Source organism: Rhodnius prolixus, unplaced genomic scaffold (genome assembly GCF_049639745.1).
Source record: "Rhodnius prolixus isolate KJV_2025 unplaced genomic scaffold, Rpr scaffold_13, whole genome shotgun sequence".
Classification (NCBI taxonomy): Eukaryota; Metazoa; Arthropoda; class Insecta; order Hemiptera; family Reduviidae; genus Rhodnius; species Rhodnius prolixus.
Window position 1 is genome coordinate 10,922,901 of NW_027411583.1, and position 12,759 is coordinate 10,935,659.

The 12,759-nt window shown below is 33.9% G+C and overlaps 1 protein-coding gene and 1 long non-coding RNA gene across 30 annotated transcripts in view; one reads left to right on the forward strand and one right to left on the reverse strand.

Annotated features, from left to right (window-relative positions):
* LOC141448135 (uncharacterized) overlaps positions 1–12,759 on the reverse strand; it is a 38,354-nt gene that overhangs the window by 10,611 nt on the left and 14,984 nt on the right. For 21 of the 29 annotated variants that reach the window (XR_012454872.1, XR_012454874.1, XR_012454864.1 and 18 more), the window contains 5 exons: positions 8,405–8,697; positions 8,126–8,331; positions 5,854–6,062; positions 5,029–5,177; positions 2,052–2,242 (listed from right to left, as the gene is read on the reverse strand). This is a non-coding gene — a long non-coding RNA (uncharacterized lncRNA). Of the gene's footprint in view, positions 1–2,051; positions 2,243–5,028; positions 5,178–5,853; positions 6,063–8,125; positions 8,373–8,404; positions 8,698–12,759 lie in introns of all 29 variants that reach the window. The other 8 variants (XR_012454868.1, XR_012454877.1, XR_012454883.1 and 5 more) reach the window with 7 other exon arrangements.
* The window catches only part of LOC141448123 (uncharacterized), a 37,967-nt gene that overhangs the window by 7,626 nt on the left and 17,582 nt on the right, over positions 1–12,759 (forward strand). Inside the window, exons 4-6 of the mRNA XM_074116235.1 lie at positions 4,502–4,575; positions 6,281–6,373; positions 7,313–7,429. Coding sequence (XP_073972336.1) covers positions 4,502–4,575; positions 6,281–6,373; positions 7,313–7,429 — 284 coding nt within the window. The remainder of the gene's footprint in view (positions 1–4,501; positions 4,576–6,280; positions 6,374–7,312; positions 7,430–12,759) is intronic.

Consider the following 12,759-nt stretch of genomic DNA (forward strand, 5'->3'; position numbering starts at 1 on the left):
AATTTCGAAGCACATAAAATATAATGTAAACGTACTCGATCTTCTTCCCGGTGAAGCCGAACATTTTCTTCATTAAAAACTTATCTGTATAACTCACAAAAGGGGTTACACAAATAAATCTCATAACGTTAAGCAAACAAGAATGTTTACTTCAAAATATTCGGGTTTTATAAGCAACGGCAGCGGCAACTCCTGACCTAGTGGGCAGGAGGCTCTGCGATAGCAGGTGTGAACGAGGTGCCTGAAATTGGTTTGCTTAAAAAAGAGTTCTATTTCATCAACTGCACTATGGGGAGGGGGAATTGAATAATTTTCAATGTCGGAGTCAGAACGATAAAAATTGGCACAGACTTTTTAAAGAAAATGTTGATGAATTATTGTATTATTATTATTATTATTATTATTATATATATATATATATATATATATATATATATATATATATATATATATATATATATTTTTGGCGCATCAACAGCAGAGGTTATTAGCGCCCGGAGCTTTTTCCAGTGCACTGCCGGCCTCCGGACAGTGTTCTCTCGTTACAGACAATTCTGTCCATCACCGGACAGTAAGCTGTAAGAAGCTCCTAGGAAGAGAAAATCTAAGGGTCAGCAGCTGGATTCGAACCCGGGACCTCCGCGTGGGAGTCCAGTATGCTAACCTCATAGCTAATCCCTTCCCTTGTTATTATTATTATTATTTTTTGGCGCATCAGCAGCTGAGGTTATTAGCGCCCGGAGCTTTTTCCAGTGCACTGCCGGCCTCCGGACAGTGTTCTCTCGTTACAGACAATTCTGTCCATCACCGGACAGTTAGCTGTAAGAAGCTCCTAGGAAGAGAAAATCTAAGGGTCAGCTGCTGGATTCGAACCCGGGACCTCCGCGTGGGAGTCCAGTATGCTAACCTCATAGCTAATCCCTTCCCTTGTTATTATTATTATTATTTTTTGGCGCATCAGCTGCTGAGGTTATTAGCGCCCGGAGCTTTTTCCAGTGCACTGCCGGCCTCCGGACAGTGTTCTCTCGTTACAGACAATTCTGTCCATCACCGGACAGTTAGCTGTAAGAAGCTCCTAGGAAGAGAAAATCTAAGGGTCAGCTGCTGGATTCGAACCCGGGACCTCCGCGTGGGAGTCCAGTATGCTAACCTCATAGCTAATCCCTTCCCTTGTTATTATTATTATTATTTTTTGGCGCATCAGCAGCTGAGGTTATTAGCGCCCGGAGCTTTTTCCAGTGCACTGCCGGCCTCCGGACAGTGTTCTCTCGTTACAGACAACACTGTCCATCACCGGACAGTGAGCTGTAAGAAGCTCCTAGGAAGAGAAAATCTAAGGGTCAGCTGCTGGATTCGAACCCGGGACCTCCGCGTGGGAGTCCAGTATGCTAACCTCATAGCTAATCCCTTCCCTTGTTATTATTATTATTATTTTTTGGCGCATCAGCAGCTGAGGTTATTAGCGCCCGGAGCTTTTTCCAGTGCACTGCCGGCCTCCGGACAGTGTTCTCTCGTTACAGACAACACTGTCCATCACCGGACAGTGAGCTGTAAGAAGCTCCTAGGAAGAGAAAATCTAAGGGTCAGCTGCTGGATTCGAACCCGGGACCTCCGCGTGGGAGTCCAGTATGCTAACCTCATAGCTAATCCCTTCCCTTGTTATTATTATTATTATTTTTTGGCGCATCAGCAGCTGAGGTTATTAGCGCCCGGAGCTTTTTCCAGTGCACTGCCGGCCTCCGGACAGTGTTCTCTCGTAACAGACAACACAGTCCATCACCGGACAGTTAGCTGTAAGAAGCTCCTAGGAAGAGAAAATCTAAGGGCCAGCAGCTGGATTCGAACCTGAGACCTCCGCGTGGGAGTCCAGTACGCTAACCGCATAGCTAATCCCTCCCCTCCCTTCCCTATTATTATTACTATTATTATGATTATTAAATTTTGTCAGTATCAATATTATTTTTAATTATTCATAAACCAACGGCTGATAAAGGATCTCTTTCAACATAATGAAAGAATAAAATACGCTCTATCCCATATAGGTTCCTCACCTCTGAATCCATATTTTCACTGACTGTTGTAGAACGAGGTACCGGAAACTGCTGACCGGCGTTAAAAGAAATAGTGCCAATAAAATGGCTACGGATTTGAGTTTCTATTTTCAATTATTGTTCATTGATTACCATCACTGATTTCTCCCCAAATTATTCAAGTTCAGCCTGGTTTAAAAATCAACATCTACCTGGAAAAAAACTAAATAAATAAAATATACATTTTTTAAAAAAAATATCTGTATCAATTAAAAGTTATTTATGGAAAAATGACAGATTCGTGCAAACAGTGAAGTCTACAGTAGAAGTTGTCGTGACAAAGAATGTGTATCCCGAAAAGCTAGCTAGAGTTATATCCCCATAAATAATACATTGGTTGAAAGTTTTTTCTTTTTCACTTTATTGGTCGCTCAAGCATGCTATGGTACCCAAGACTACAACATGGAGTGTATAACATACACACATGTATATGCTAGAGTGTAGGTGGCCCGTATAGAGTACCGACTGACACCTTTACCACTATATAAATAGATAAACTAACAGGCACAATCGCAGATCCTATCCATATCGTTGCACAAGAACATCACATGTCCGCTTTACACAAAACTAAATCTACAACTAGAACTATTATTAACCACCGTCACCATATACTGCACATTGATGATACGCAAATGTTCACTATTTCACACAATAACTGCTATAATTACAATAAATAAAATTTAACTAGAACTAGACAAAACATAAGGAACTATGATAACACTATTTAGACGAAACAGTATTTAGCAAACCGTATATAATGTTAATATGATAAATTATTAGAAATTCAAGATACTTAGAAAAACAGTCTTAAGAGAGGTAAGTATAATTGGAATTATAAATTATTTTCTTTGAAAAAGTAGTAGAAATGTTCTCGAAATACGTAAATATACGCGGCTAAGAATAAAACTGATGTAAAATCACAATTTTCACGAAATCTCTTGCGAGTCATTTTCGACATTAACCAGTTAAGCGTGGAATTTAGTTTTAAAAAAAAAACCTCCCACAGTGTGCGGAATTAAAATCAGACAATGACGTGTATTACACGTGTTGAACGGAGGGCAAAACAACTAAAAGTTTACAACGTCATAATAGTCACTGCTAGCGACTTTTTCTGCAATCTCTCTGAGGCTTGAGATTACAGACAGAGCATTCTCTGTGCTCATTCAAAAATCTTGCACCGCTTCACGTTATGCATTGCTCCCAGTTAATCTAGGGACGCCAAGAGCTTTTACAAGGCAGAAGAAAAGAGCTTTTTGAATTCTGTGCAAAATGAAAGCATGCTCGTACTGAGTTCTGCATCTCTATATTAGGGTAAAAACGGGGCATTGCACAAGGGTTGAGAGCTTCTATTTGTGTGCGTAATTCCCCACTCTCTAATGCGGAGACCAAACATGTACCAACCACTTATCATTTGACTAGCTCCCTCCACCTCCCTCCGTATAAAATACTTGGCAGTTCTGTTGGTAAGATAAAGGAAACATCTCACCAAATAATATTCTTATAGTATTTTATTGAAATTTCGAGTTTTTTTGTAGTTAATGGCAATTTTATATTTTTCACAACGAGTATACACGTCGAACGTAACAGAGATTTGGTTTGACGTGTACACACGTCATACACGCTTAACTGGTTAAGCAAAAAAAGGTTTTTGAGTATAGCTTTTTTTCATCAAATTCGAGATTTTAGCAAATAAAATAATTTGTATTAAACGAGATTTTAATGGATAGTTTAAAATTTTTGTTTTTATTTCGTGACCTGACCAATTTACCATTGTTTACACGCTCCTCTGTGTACTAGAATAATTAGTAATTTATTTACAAATATTAATTAATTATTAAAGAAACTGTGTGCAAAGATCTCTACAATAACTCAAAAATGAAAAATCATAGAAAGTTTATAATTTAAAATGTCGCCAAAATATGTAATTAAAATTGACTTTAAGATTGGTAAACTTTGTGAAGAGAAGAGAATTGCTTACTCTCTAATGAGCCCATTTTTGGCTCATCACTAAACGAGAATTAAATTGGTGGCAAAATTACAAATTTAAAGAAAAAAAAAAAATGACGTGACAGGAAGTTAGCTTATTTTCCGAAGGATTCTTTTAGTAACCGCTGCTTTGCTCGCCAGTTTAGCTTACATGCGGAGGTCCCGCAGGTTCGAATCCAGCTGCTGAACCTTAGATTTTTCTCTCTTCCTAGGGGGCTTCTTAAAGACAACACTGTCCGGTGATGGACGACAAACCATTTTTTTTTTTTTTTTTAAGTAAGAATGAGAAAAAGTTGTTTTTGAAGGGGGCGCCTCTCTGAGGTAGTGGGTATTTGGGCGAATGAAACGCAGATCAATGAGAAGTCATGGCGGAGATATCACTGCCACTCTAAGACTAATCTTGCCTTGCTTTTCTGTTCCACTAGACAAACTCATGCATGAGAAACAAGCACAACAGCAAGAAGAGATGCGCAGAAATATCAATCAAGAACTACACGACGTGAGTTTTTGATTTTTTAAAATTCATTTATTTAGATTTTTTTTAAAAATATATTTTAGTTGGATCCACAATGGAAAATAATCTCGTTAATTTTTAAGACTCACATTTTCATTATTATTACTTTATAATACAACAAAATTAATTTAAAAAAAAAAAAAAAAATTTAAATTAAAACCTAGACGCGACAAAAAAATGGCTTCCTACATTAATGAATTCAGTCATGTTTTCTTTTTAAACCCACGTGATCTTTACGAGACAATATCATTCATAAAACCAGGCGTGTTTAACGGAAACGTGTCGTGATTACTTTCTCCCATTTGATAAGAATCTAACGCATCATCATTCACTCTGGATTGTAATTTTAGCAAATCTTTATTCTTGCACAGTTAGCTGCATGAAGATTCAGCGTTTTATTGAAAAATATATAAATATAGATTTGAAGTAACTGTTTACCATAATTTTTCTCCATTCAATAGCTTGAAAAATGTGCCATGAAATATCTTTGATTTCCAAAAGTTTGCTTTTAATCTTTAATTTGTACTTAGGGATCCTATTTTTTTTTCTCCCAGTTCCATTTAATTTTAATTACTCCAAAAGCAACCCTGAAAATCATGATAATAATAAATTATTAATTTAAAATTAAGACAATTTTAATGACCAAACTCTATGTTTAGTCTTTATAAAAATTCAATGTAAATAAAGCATTCATATAAGATTATTTTTAAAATGATTTATGTTCTTATATTCCTCTGTCATAATGAAATGGTTATTTCCATCTCTTTAACTGTAAAACTTAGGGTTCACTTCTTAGAATAGGTTTTGATTTGTGGCAATATAAATGAGCACCTGGTCTGATCTTTTTAATTTATTTTATTACTACTAAATACTACGTGATTCCTTGAATACGAAAAAGAGGTTTTTAGAAAAATGGTTAGTGTGTACGTGAAAATTAGCTCAAAAAACCAAAAACTCGCAACAAGATCAAATTTTATGTTTTTTTAACAGTTCAAAAGTATAAAACAAATTGTAAAAACCACTTTTTGGGCAAATGGGACCTCAATTTTGGTAAAAAAAAATCAAGTTTGTAATTTTTGTAATTATACAATTTTTTGATTTAAGAAAAGTACGTGACAGAATGCATTTAAAATTAATTAATTAGATTAAGGATGAAATCGGATACATAGTGAGTTAATTGCATCACGTAGAGTTAATTCGCTGATGATAAGTTATTGAATGTTTTTCTCTTTGTCATGAGTATTATTTGATTCAAGAATGTACCTGATTAACAGTAAGAAGGCTCATCTTAGTTCGGATTCTTCAAATCTTGAGATTAACACTAAAATTATGTTCTAGTTTATGCAGGATAACCTTTTTGCTCATAACCTCCTGTACTTTGGTCTTTTGTCATTCGATTTTATTTAACGTCAGAGTTTGTAGCTACTGTATGCCTCTGTAAAAGACTCCTCGTAATTGGTTTTTGAAACTCTCTAAAAAAAAAAAAAAGGTATCATCTACCTTAAATCCGTTGAGATTGATTTTCAAATCGCTGATGAGAAAATTCTCGTCTCTCGAATAAAGTCAAAGCCCAAGCAAAAAAAGAACCGGATCCAAAGAAAGATTCCAATAAAGATGTGAACGAATCATCCCAAAAATTGGATGAATATCTCCCAGGATCAACATTCATTTTATTTTTTAATTATTACAGGCAGCCACAGAACCACCATGGGGTAAGACTGGCCCAGGAGGACAACAATGGCGCACTCCCAGACAAGTTGGCCTCAATTTCCTTCACTCGCTGGTCAGTAAATATATTTTAATGATAATTAATTACAGAAAAATCGATAGTGTAACAATGTAATTAATAAAATCGCATTGTTAATTTTAATTGTATTCGTTGTTCCACATTCCAAGGTAATGGGACAAAACAAATCTTAGAATAAAATAAAGCATAAAACAAAAAACTGAATGCTTCGAATAAAGCTAACATTTGAGAAAAACAAAAAAATTTAATGTTTAAACAGAGAAAAGTGGAAGTGTAACGACCGAATCTGATTTTAGAATTTCCAGTTTGATTTTTTTGGGGCGCTTTCTCAGGGAAGGGCACCCAAAATCAATCCTATACAGTGCCAATTCGTGATAATAAGATGAGGTAGTAAAACAATACACACACATTAATACGTAGTTTTTGTACTATTGTGGAAAATTATTCATAATTATTTATTAGAAGAAATAGCCTGATTTACACAATTTTTCTCGGTTATAAAAAATATATATATATATATTGTTACAAACTATGATGTTCTCAAGACCATAATGTTACACGAGAGATCACGCTCACAGAATAAAACATTCATTATTATTTATAATTAACGATATTTACAATGAATAACTAAGTGTCACAATACACACATGCATTGGATTCACAATGTGTTACAGATTTTGTTGGATTAGCGTGTCATTGCAATGTATGAAGTGGGGGGCAAATTAACGATAGAACGTGGGTTGGTTTAGAATTGTTTTTCTTTTGTTCACAAATGGCGTAATAATTAGTTTTCACATACTAAGATTTTTAGTAGTACTGGGTTATGTAGCTTTGTAGGGCACAATAGATCAATGGAAGGTCTCACAGGGCATCACTATGAACCCTCACGAATTGGAGGACACACACGAATTTGAATTTAGTAGAAACTTGATGGAGAATTGCATCATCAACATCATTATCTCGTATTTGTTACAGGGTTGGACATCAGAGAAAGCATTTCGCAGATTAGAAGATCAAATTGATCGGAAAAAGCCTGAACAACTAATGATTCAATCAGCACCGGCTAAGGTTAATGACTTCAAAACTCCTGAGGTACGTACGTACATTTGTAGTGTAATGCACTGCAAGAGTCGTTCTCCAGAATTAAGAGTCTGATTAAACGGACGGGTCTAGAGGGCGAGCTCTAGTGTGGAGGGAGCCACAATAGATCCAAAGGGATCGCAGTGGCGTAGGCCTTAAGGGCCGCCCAATTAGAATCTTATCTTAGATATGCACTGTCGAGTGATTAAAGGGCTAAATCCAACGCTACTTTTAAAATCTAGTTACGAGTCGAACACACGACGCTAAGAGCTATCAAAGAATTCTAAGGATGAAAGAATCACAGAGAAGGGTTCGAGATGTTGATAATATGAAGGACCCATTATCGTTCCTTGTTCATCATAGTAGGCTTCCATCTTCTCCTTGGCCAAGATGATGCAAAGCGAGATAGTAACTGGAATCAATATTGGAGATGTGGGCCAACAAATACTAGTTCCCTACTTAACAAGTCTTGTTGTGTCCTAGTATCCGTAAATTATTTCTAAATGGAAAACCGTCCTAAAGGATTTACCGCTTTTGGCTACACTTTTTAACACTTCGGTTAATACACTATTCGGATTTGGTTTACTTTGATCCATCCTTCTAACAGTTTAAATTCATTAAGTAACCCAAATGTAAAACAACTTTTTTCCTACTGCATACAAATTGCAATTTCTATAGGTAAATTTTCATCACAAACATTGTACTTACATCTAAGAATTGAGGGCCTTCAATCTAACATGGATTCAGATAACTCGTACGCCATCGAAAATGAAATTATTGTGAGTTCCTTCCTAGAGCCGGAATACATACGTCCTCTAGCAAAAATCTATCAATTCATTTTTAAGATTTTCCTTTGTTTGTTTTCTTTATAATTTATTAAATTCCAAACGTTTCAATCCTCGTCATCATTCGAGCTATGTGTACCAGTAATATGATTGTTAATTCAGCAATTAATCTAATTTAAATTTAATATTAATACATAGTTACCCAGAAATATGACAAATTATTCCCTTTCATGAAAAAAAAAAATCTCGCTTGAAATTTTCAAGTAAACAATAATTTGAATAAAATAGCTTCAAGATATCAAACGTATTTACCTCACAATATGAGGTTATAATACAAAAGTATTATAAGGTTATATTATAACCTGAACAAGTAAACAGAATAATGAATGAATGTGAAAAAAGTTGACTGACTTCAGTAAATCTCATCAGGTCGAGGGCAGGTTGCGTGATTTACTAAACAGCTGTTCATTAAAGTGTCCAACGAGCTTAGCTTCTCTACGAAAAACAAGTTAAAACCTCATTAAACTTATATTTTGATAGCAAACAAAGTTGATTTTAATTAAATGTGATATTTTTGGTTATTGTAAATATCAAGATTGTGTTAATTTGAAAAGAAGTTTTTTTTAAAGCATTTTTACATTCTCTCACGGCAGGTAAGACGTAATGTGATTAACAAACTTATATTTTGACCCAAGGCATGAGATTTAAAATCATTTCCTTAGGAAAAATCAAACAAATCAAATTTTAAATAACAATATTAAGATTTAAAAATATAAAGAAAATAAATTGAAAAAGAATCTAATATTCAGAAATGAAATGCTGAAGATGAAGCATTGACCTTCGTATACGTTCAGGATTAAATATTCTGTGTTAAAATAACATAAAAATGAATAAATGGTAAAAAAAAAAATGTATTATACGTACATTTTTTTAATCAGAAAATATAAAATATTAAGTCTGTAATAAAAAGCACCCAAAAGTAAACTATTTATTATAAATTTAATTTACTGTGCATAGAGAAGATTGGAACTGTACTATTTAAATTTTTAATTAATATTTTGCTAAATGAGACAGATCATTTTTCGGTTAAGTTTATTTTGTATATCATTTTTTTGACATGTGAAATTAATTTTGAATTTCATTAAGAGATATAATAATATCGATTTAAATTAACATGGACAATTGGAGCTTTTATGCTGCTAATTTTCAAAAACATATTACCTACTGAATTTTACTGGAATGATTTTATTCCATTAGCTTACGCAACTGAATGTGATGAGAGTTTTAAGAAAAACGAAATCATAATCTTCTGACATGACTTTTAAATACTCTTGATTTCTTAACTGTACTAGTGTAGACATTGTCTTTCAATAGTGACTTAGAGAATCACAGAGTAGTATGCGTTAAGTGCTTGTTTATCTTATCTGTACAAAAAAAAAACGAAACTTTTTATCAACTAGCGATTAGTTCACCATTAGCATTTGAATTTCAATATTTTGTACACGATAGAAAGTGGAAAACAAAACTGATGAACTTTTACTTGGAAGAGGCAAGAATCATTAAGAACTGCAAGAATATTAAATGGGTACACCCGCAGGAACGCCAAGATCCCTGAAGAAATGGCTGGCAATCCGGGGGACTTCTTACTTTTACTACTATCCTGTGATCATGACAAATTTATAAAAATCTGGAAAGAAATATCTGTTTTGATGTTCGACGAAAACGACAAATTGTATATTTTTAGCAATTGTTAAAAACTTCATTTGAACAGAACATCCCTAAACTCAAAATAAGTTCACTTTCAATCTAATTTCCGGTAGTTGGGTATCGGCGATAGCATTTAATGGGACTTTGTGAAAGTTGTTTCGTGAACCATCTTTATACTTCATATGCTAAGCTGTCATGCATGGGTTTATCACTTTTAATTGAAAAGTAAACTGTAAGACAAAGAAATGTTAAGAGTTCGCACCTCATTTATTGGAATTCCATCAATGTATAAAATAAGGTTAATTTTGAACACATTTTCGTGGGCTGTAGTGACACTTTGTGGACTAAACATTATAACTAGGGAACGGATTCGTATGTATTTACATATTTTTTTCTAGGCAATTTACAGACGTTTTTCAACTAGAAGTATTCATACTGACACTTTTTAAGCCGTTTGAGTCTACTTTTATTTCACATATTTCCACATATTTGGATGTTATCGCATATTTACACATATTTGATTAAAATAAATAAATATTTCTACATATTTAATCAAAATATGTACATATTTTTCATTTTGGGCATATTTTCATAATTGGGAGGTGGTTGACAGGAACTGTGAACCACAGACTGTAGGGCTGTGAATCACAGTGGGTACAATGGTTATTGTAATTCACACAGAATGCTGCTAAACAGTGACGGGCACTTGTTAGTTCTTTGAAGTTGTCTGACGTTGTCTGTTCTTTCAGCTTGTTCGTTGAAGTGTCCAATTCATTTCGTTCGGTCACTTAGTGTATTCTTTTTTGGGTGAAATGCCACGAACATTGGCCTCAAACAAACAACTGGTTGCTAAATATCTTCGCGAGTTTCCAGCAGAACTTTTTCGAAGTGATGGAGACATTTTGTACTGCACAGCTTGTGACAAGCGCGTTTCTTGCTCTCAACGTTCCCAAGTCACCCAACATATTGCCACCGGATCGCATATTCTGACAATTGCGTATTTCTTGCACAAGCCATTACCCAACTTGAGTCCCAAAATGTTCGACTGACAGAAAACGTGTCCAACGTTAAAAAAGTCATTGAAAAGGTGGGAGGAATACCTGGGAGTAAGGGAGATCTGATCAGATCAAAACTGGTAGAAGTACTGAGCAAGAACAAAGGGTGGGAGACCATCTGCCAGATTTCTGATATTATCAGTGGAACAGAAGTCACCTCAGAACATCGTGTACCCTTTACAACCAACGAGATAACTTCTTTCAGCAAGGCACCTATAACATCTGTTGATGTTGAACGATCTTTTAGTCGTTACAAGTCCATCTTACGCCCAGATCGTCGTCACTTTACGTTCCAACATTTGAAATTTCATGTGGTTGCAAACAATTTCGAAGAGTGAAGTTTTCAAAATTGAAAATTTAACACATCTTTTTATAAATAGTAAAAATGTTCTTTGTTGTATAAATCATTATAACTTGTAAAAACAAATTATTTTGTTCCTAATAAATTATTATAAATTGTAAAAATGTTCTTTTCTTGTATAAATAATTATAACTTGCCCCCCCCAAAAAAAATCCATTTTCATAAAAAAAAAATGTCCATTTTACTTAAATATTCCAGAAAATATTTTAAGAAAATCACATATTTTCCACATAATTGACGAAAATAAATGCATATTTTAATTAAATATTTGGCATTTTTAAATACATAAAAATCCGTTCCTTACTTATAACCTATTCGAAAGTCTTAAAATTACCATTATAAACTAAAATCGATTGTAAATCGATAGATAAGAAATTAGTTATAAAGACGAGTCTATCTTTATCAATTACCTGCCAAAGAAGACATAAAATCGGTCTGAAGAATTATCTTTAAAAGTAAGTTTCAAAATATCAAAATAAGTTTATAAGCTAATTAAAGCTAACATTTTTTTATTTGTTCCTCAGACGGCAAGTTGGTAGATAGTAATCACATAATGAAAGGTAAAAAAGTGTATTCGGCGGATCCAAGTTAATTAACTTGGGAGACACTTTTTCTTTTTTAATTCTATTTGAAAGCAGTTCAGCCCACACAAATTACCTAGATTCCATCAACCAGGTAATTTATTGCTTTGTTCACCTCGTAACTTCCGCAACAGATTCAAAGTTTAACTTCCCATTATTCTTAAGAAGAAGATGCTTTTAAAGCAGAGTGTTAAGGTTAAGAAATTTTTCGTAATCCTCTAATCCATTTCCAATAGCAAATACAACTGGCCTACCTTTTTTTTTTTTTTATCTAATAGTGTTTGTGAATAACCTGAAATCGAAAACAAACGGTGTATTGCAAACTTATAATCGCGATATCGCTATTATCGATAGGTGCGATTTATTGAGTATAAATGGAATTCTGTGCTGGAATTCCAAAAAAGAAATGTGGTGTCAACTCTTAACATTTTGTTTGCTTATAATTACAAAAATGTTTCAATTAAAAGTGATAAACCTAAGTGTAGTAAGTTTTGGTCAGAATAGATAGATAGATAGATAGTGTTTTATTTAAAAAATAAAAGGAAAACTTACACTTTTTTATAAACAAAAACACTTAAGACAATGGACAATTTGTCCGTCTGCCAAGTTACCTTCTAATTGAAAATAAAATGATTTTTAATTATTACAAAATAAAATAACATAATTAGTTTGAATTCAAAATAAAATGTACATCTGAACCTTAAAATTTTCAGGTTTTTTTACCTTCCTTACGATCTTCTTATAGGTCTTTACGAGAATGAATAATGAAGAATCCTTTATTCATTCATTATAGTGGTCTATTAAAAATTTTCTATATGTGGATGCCCTGGTCACGTACTGGTATAGATGGTTC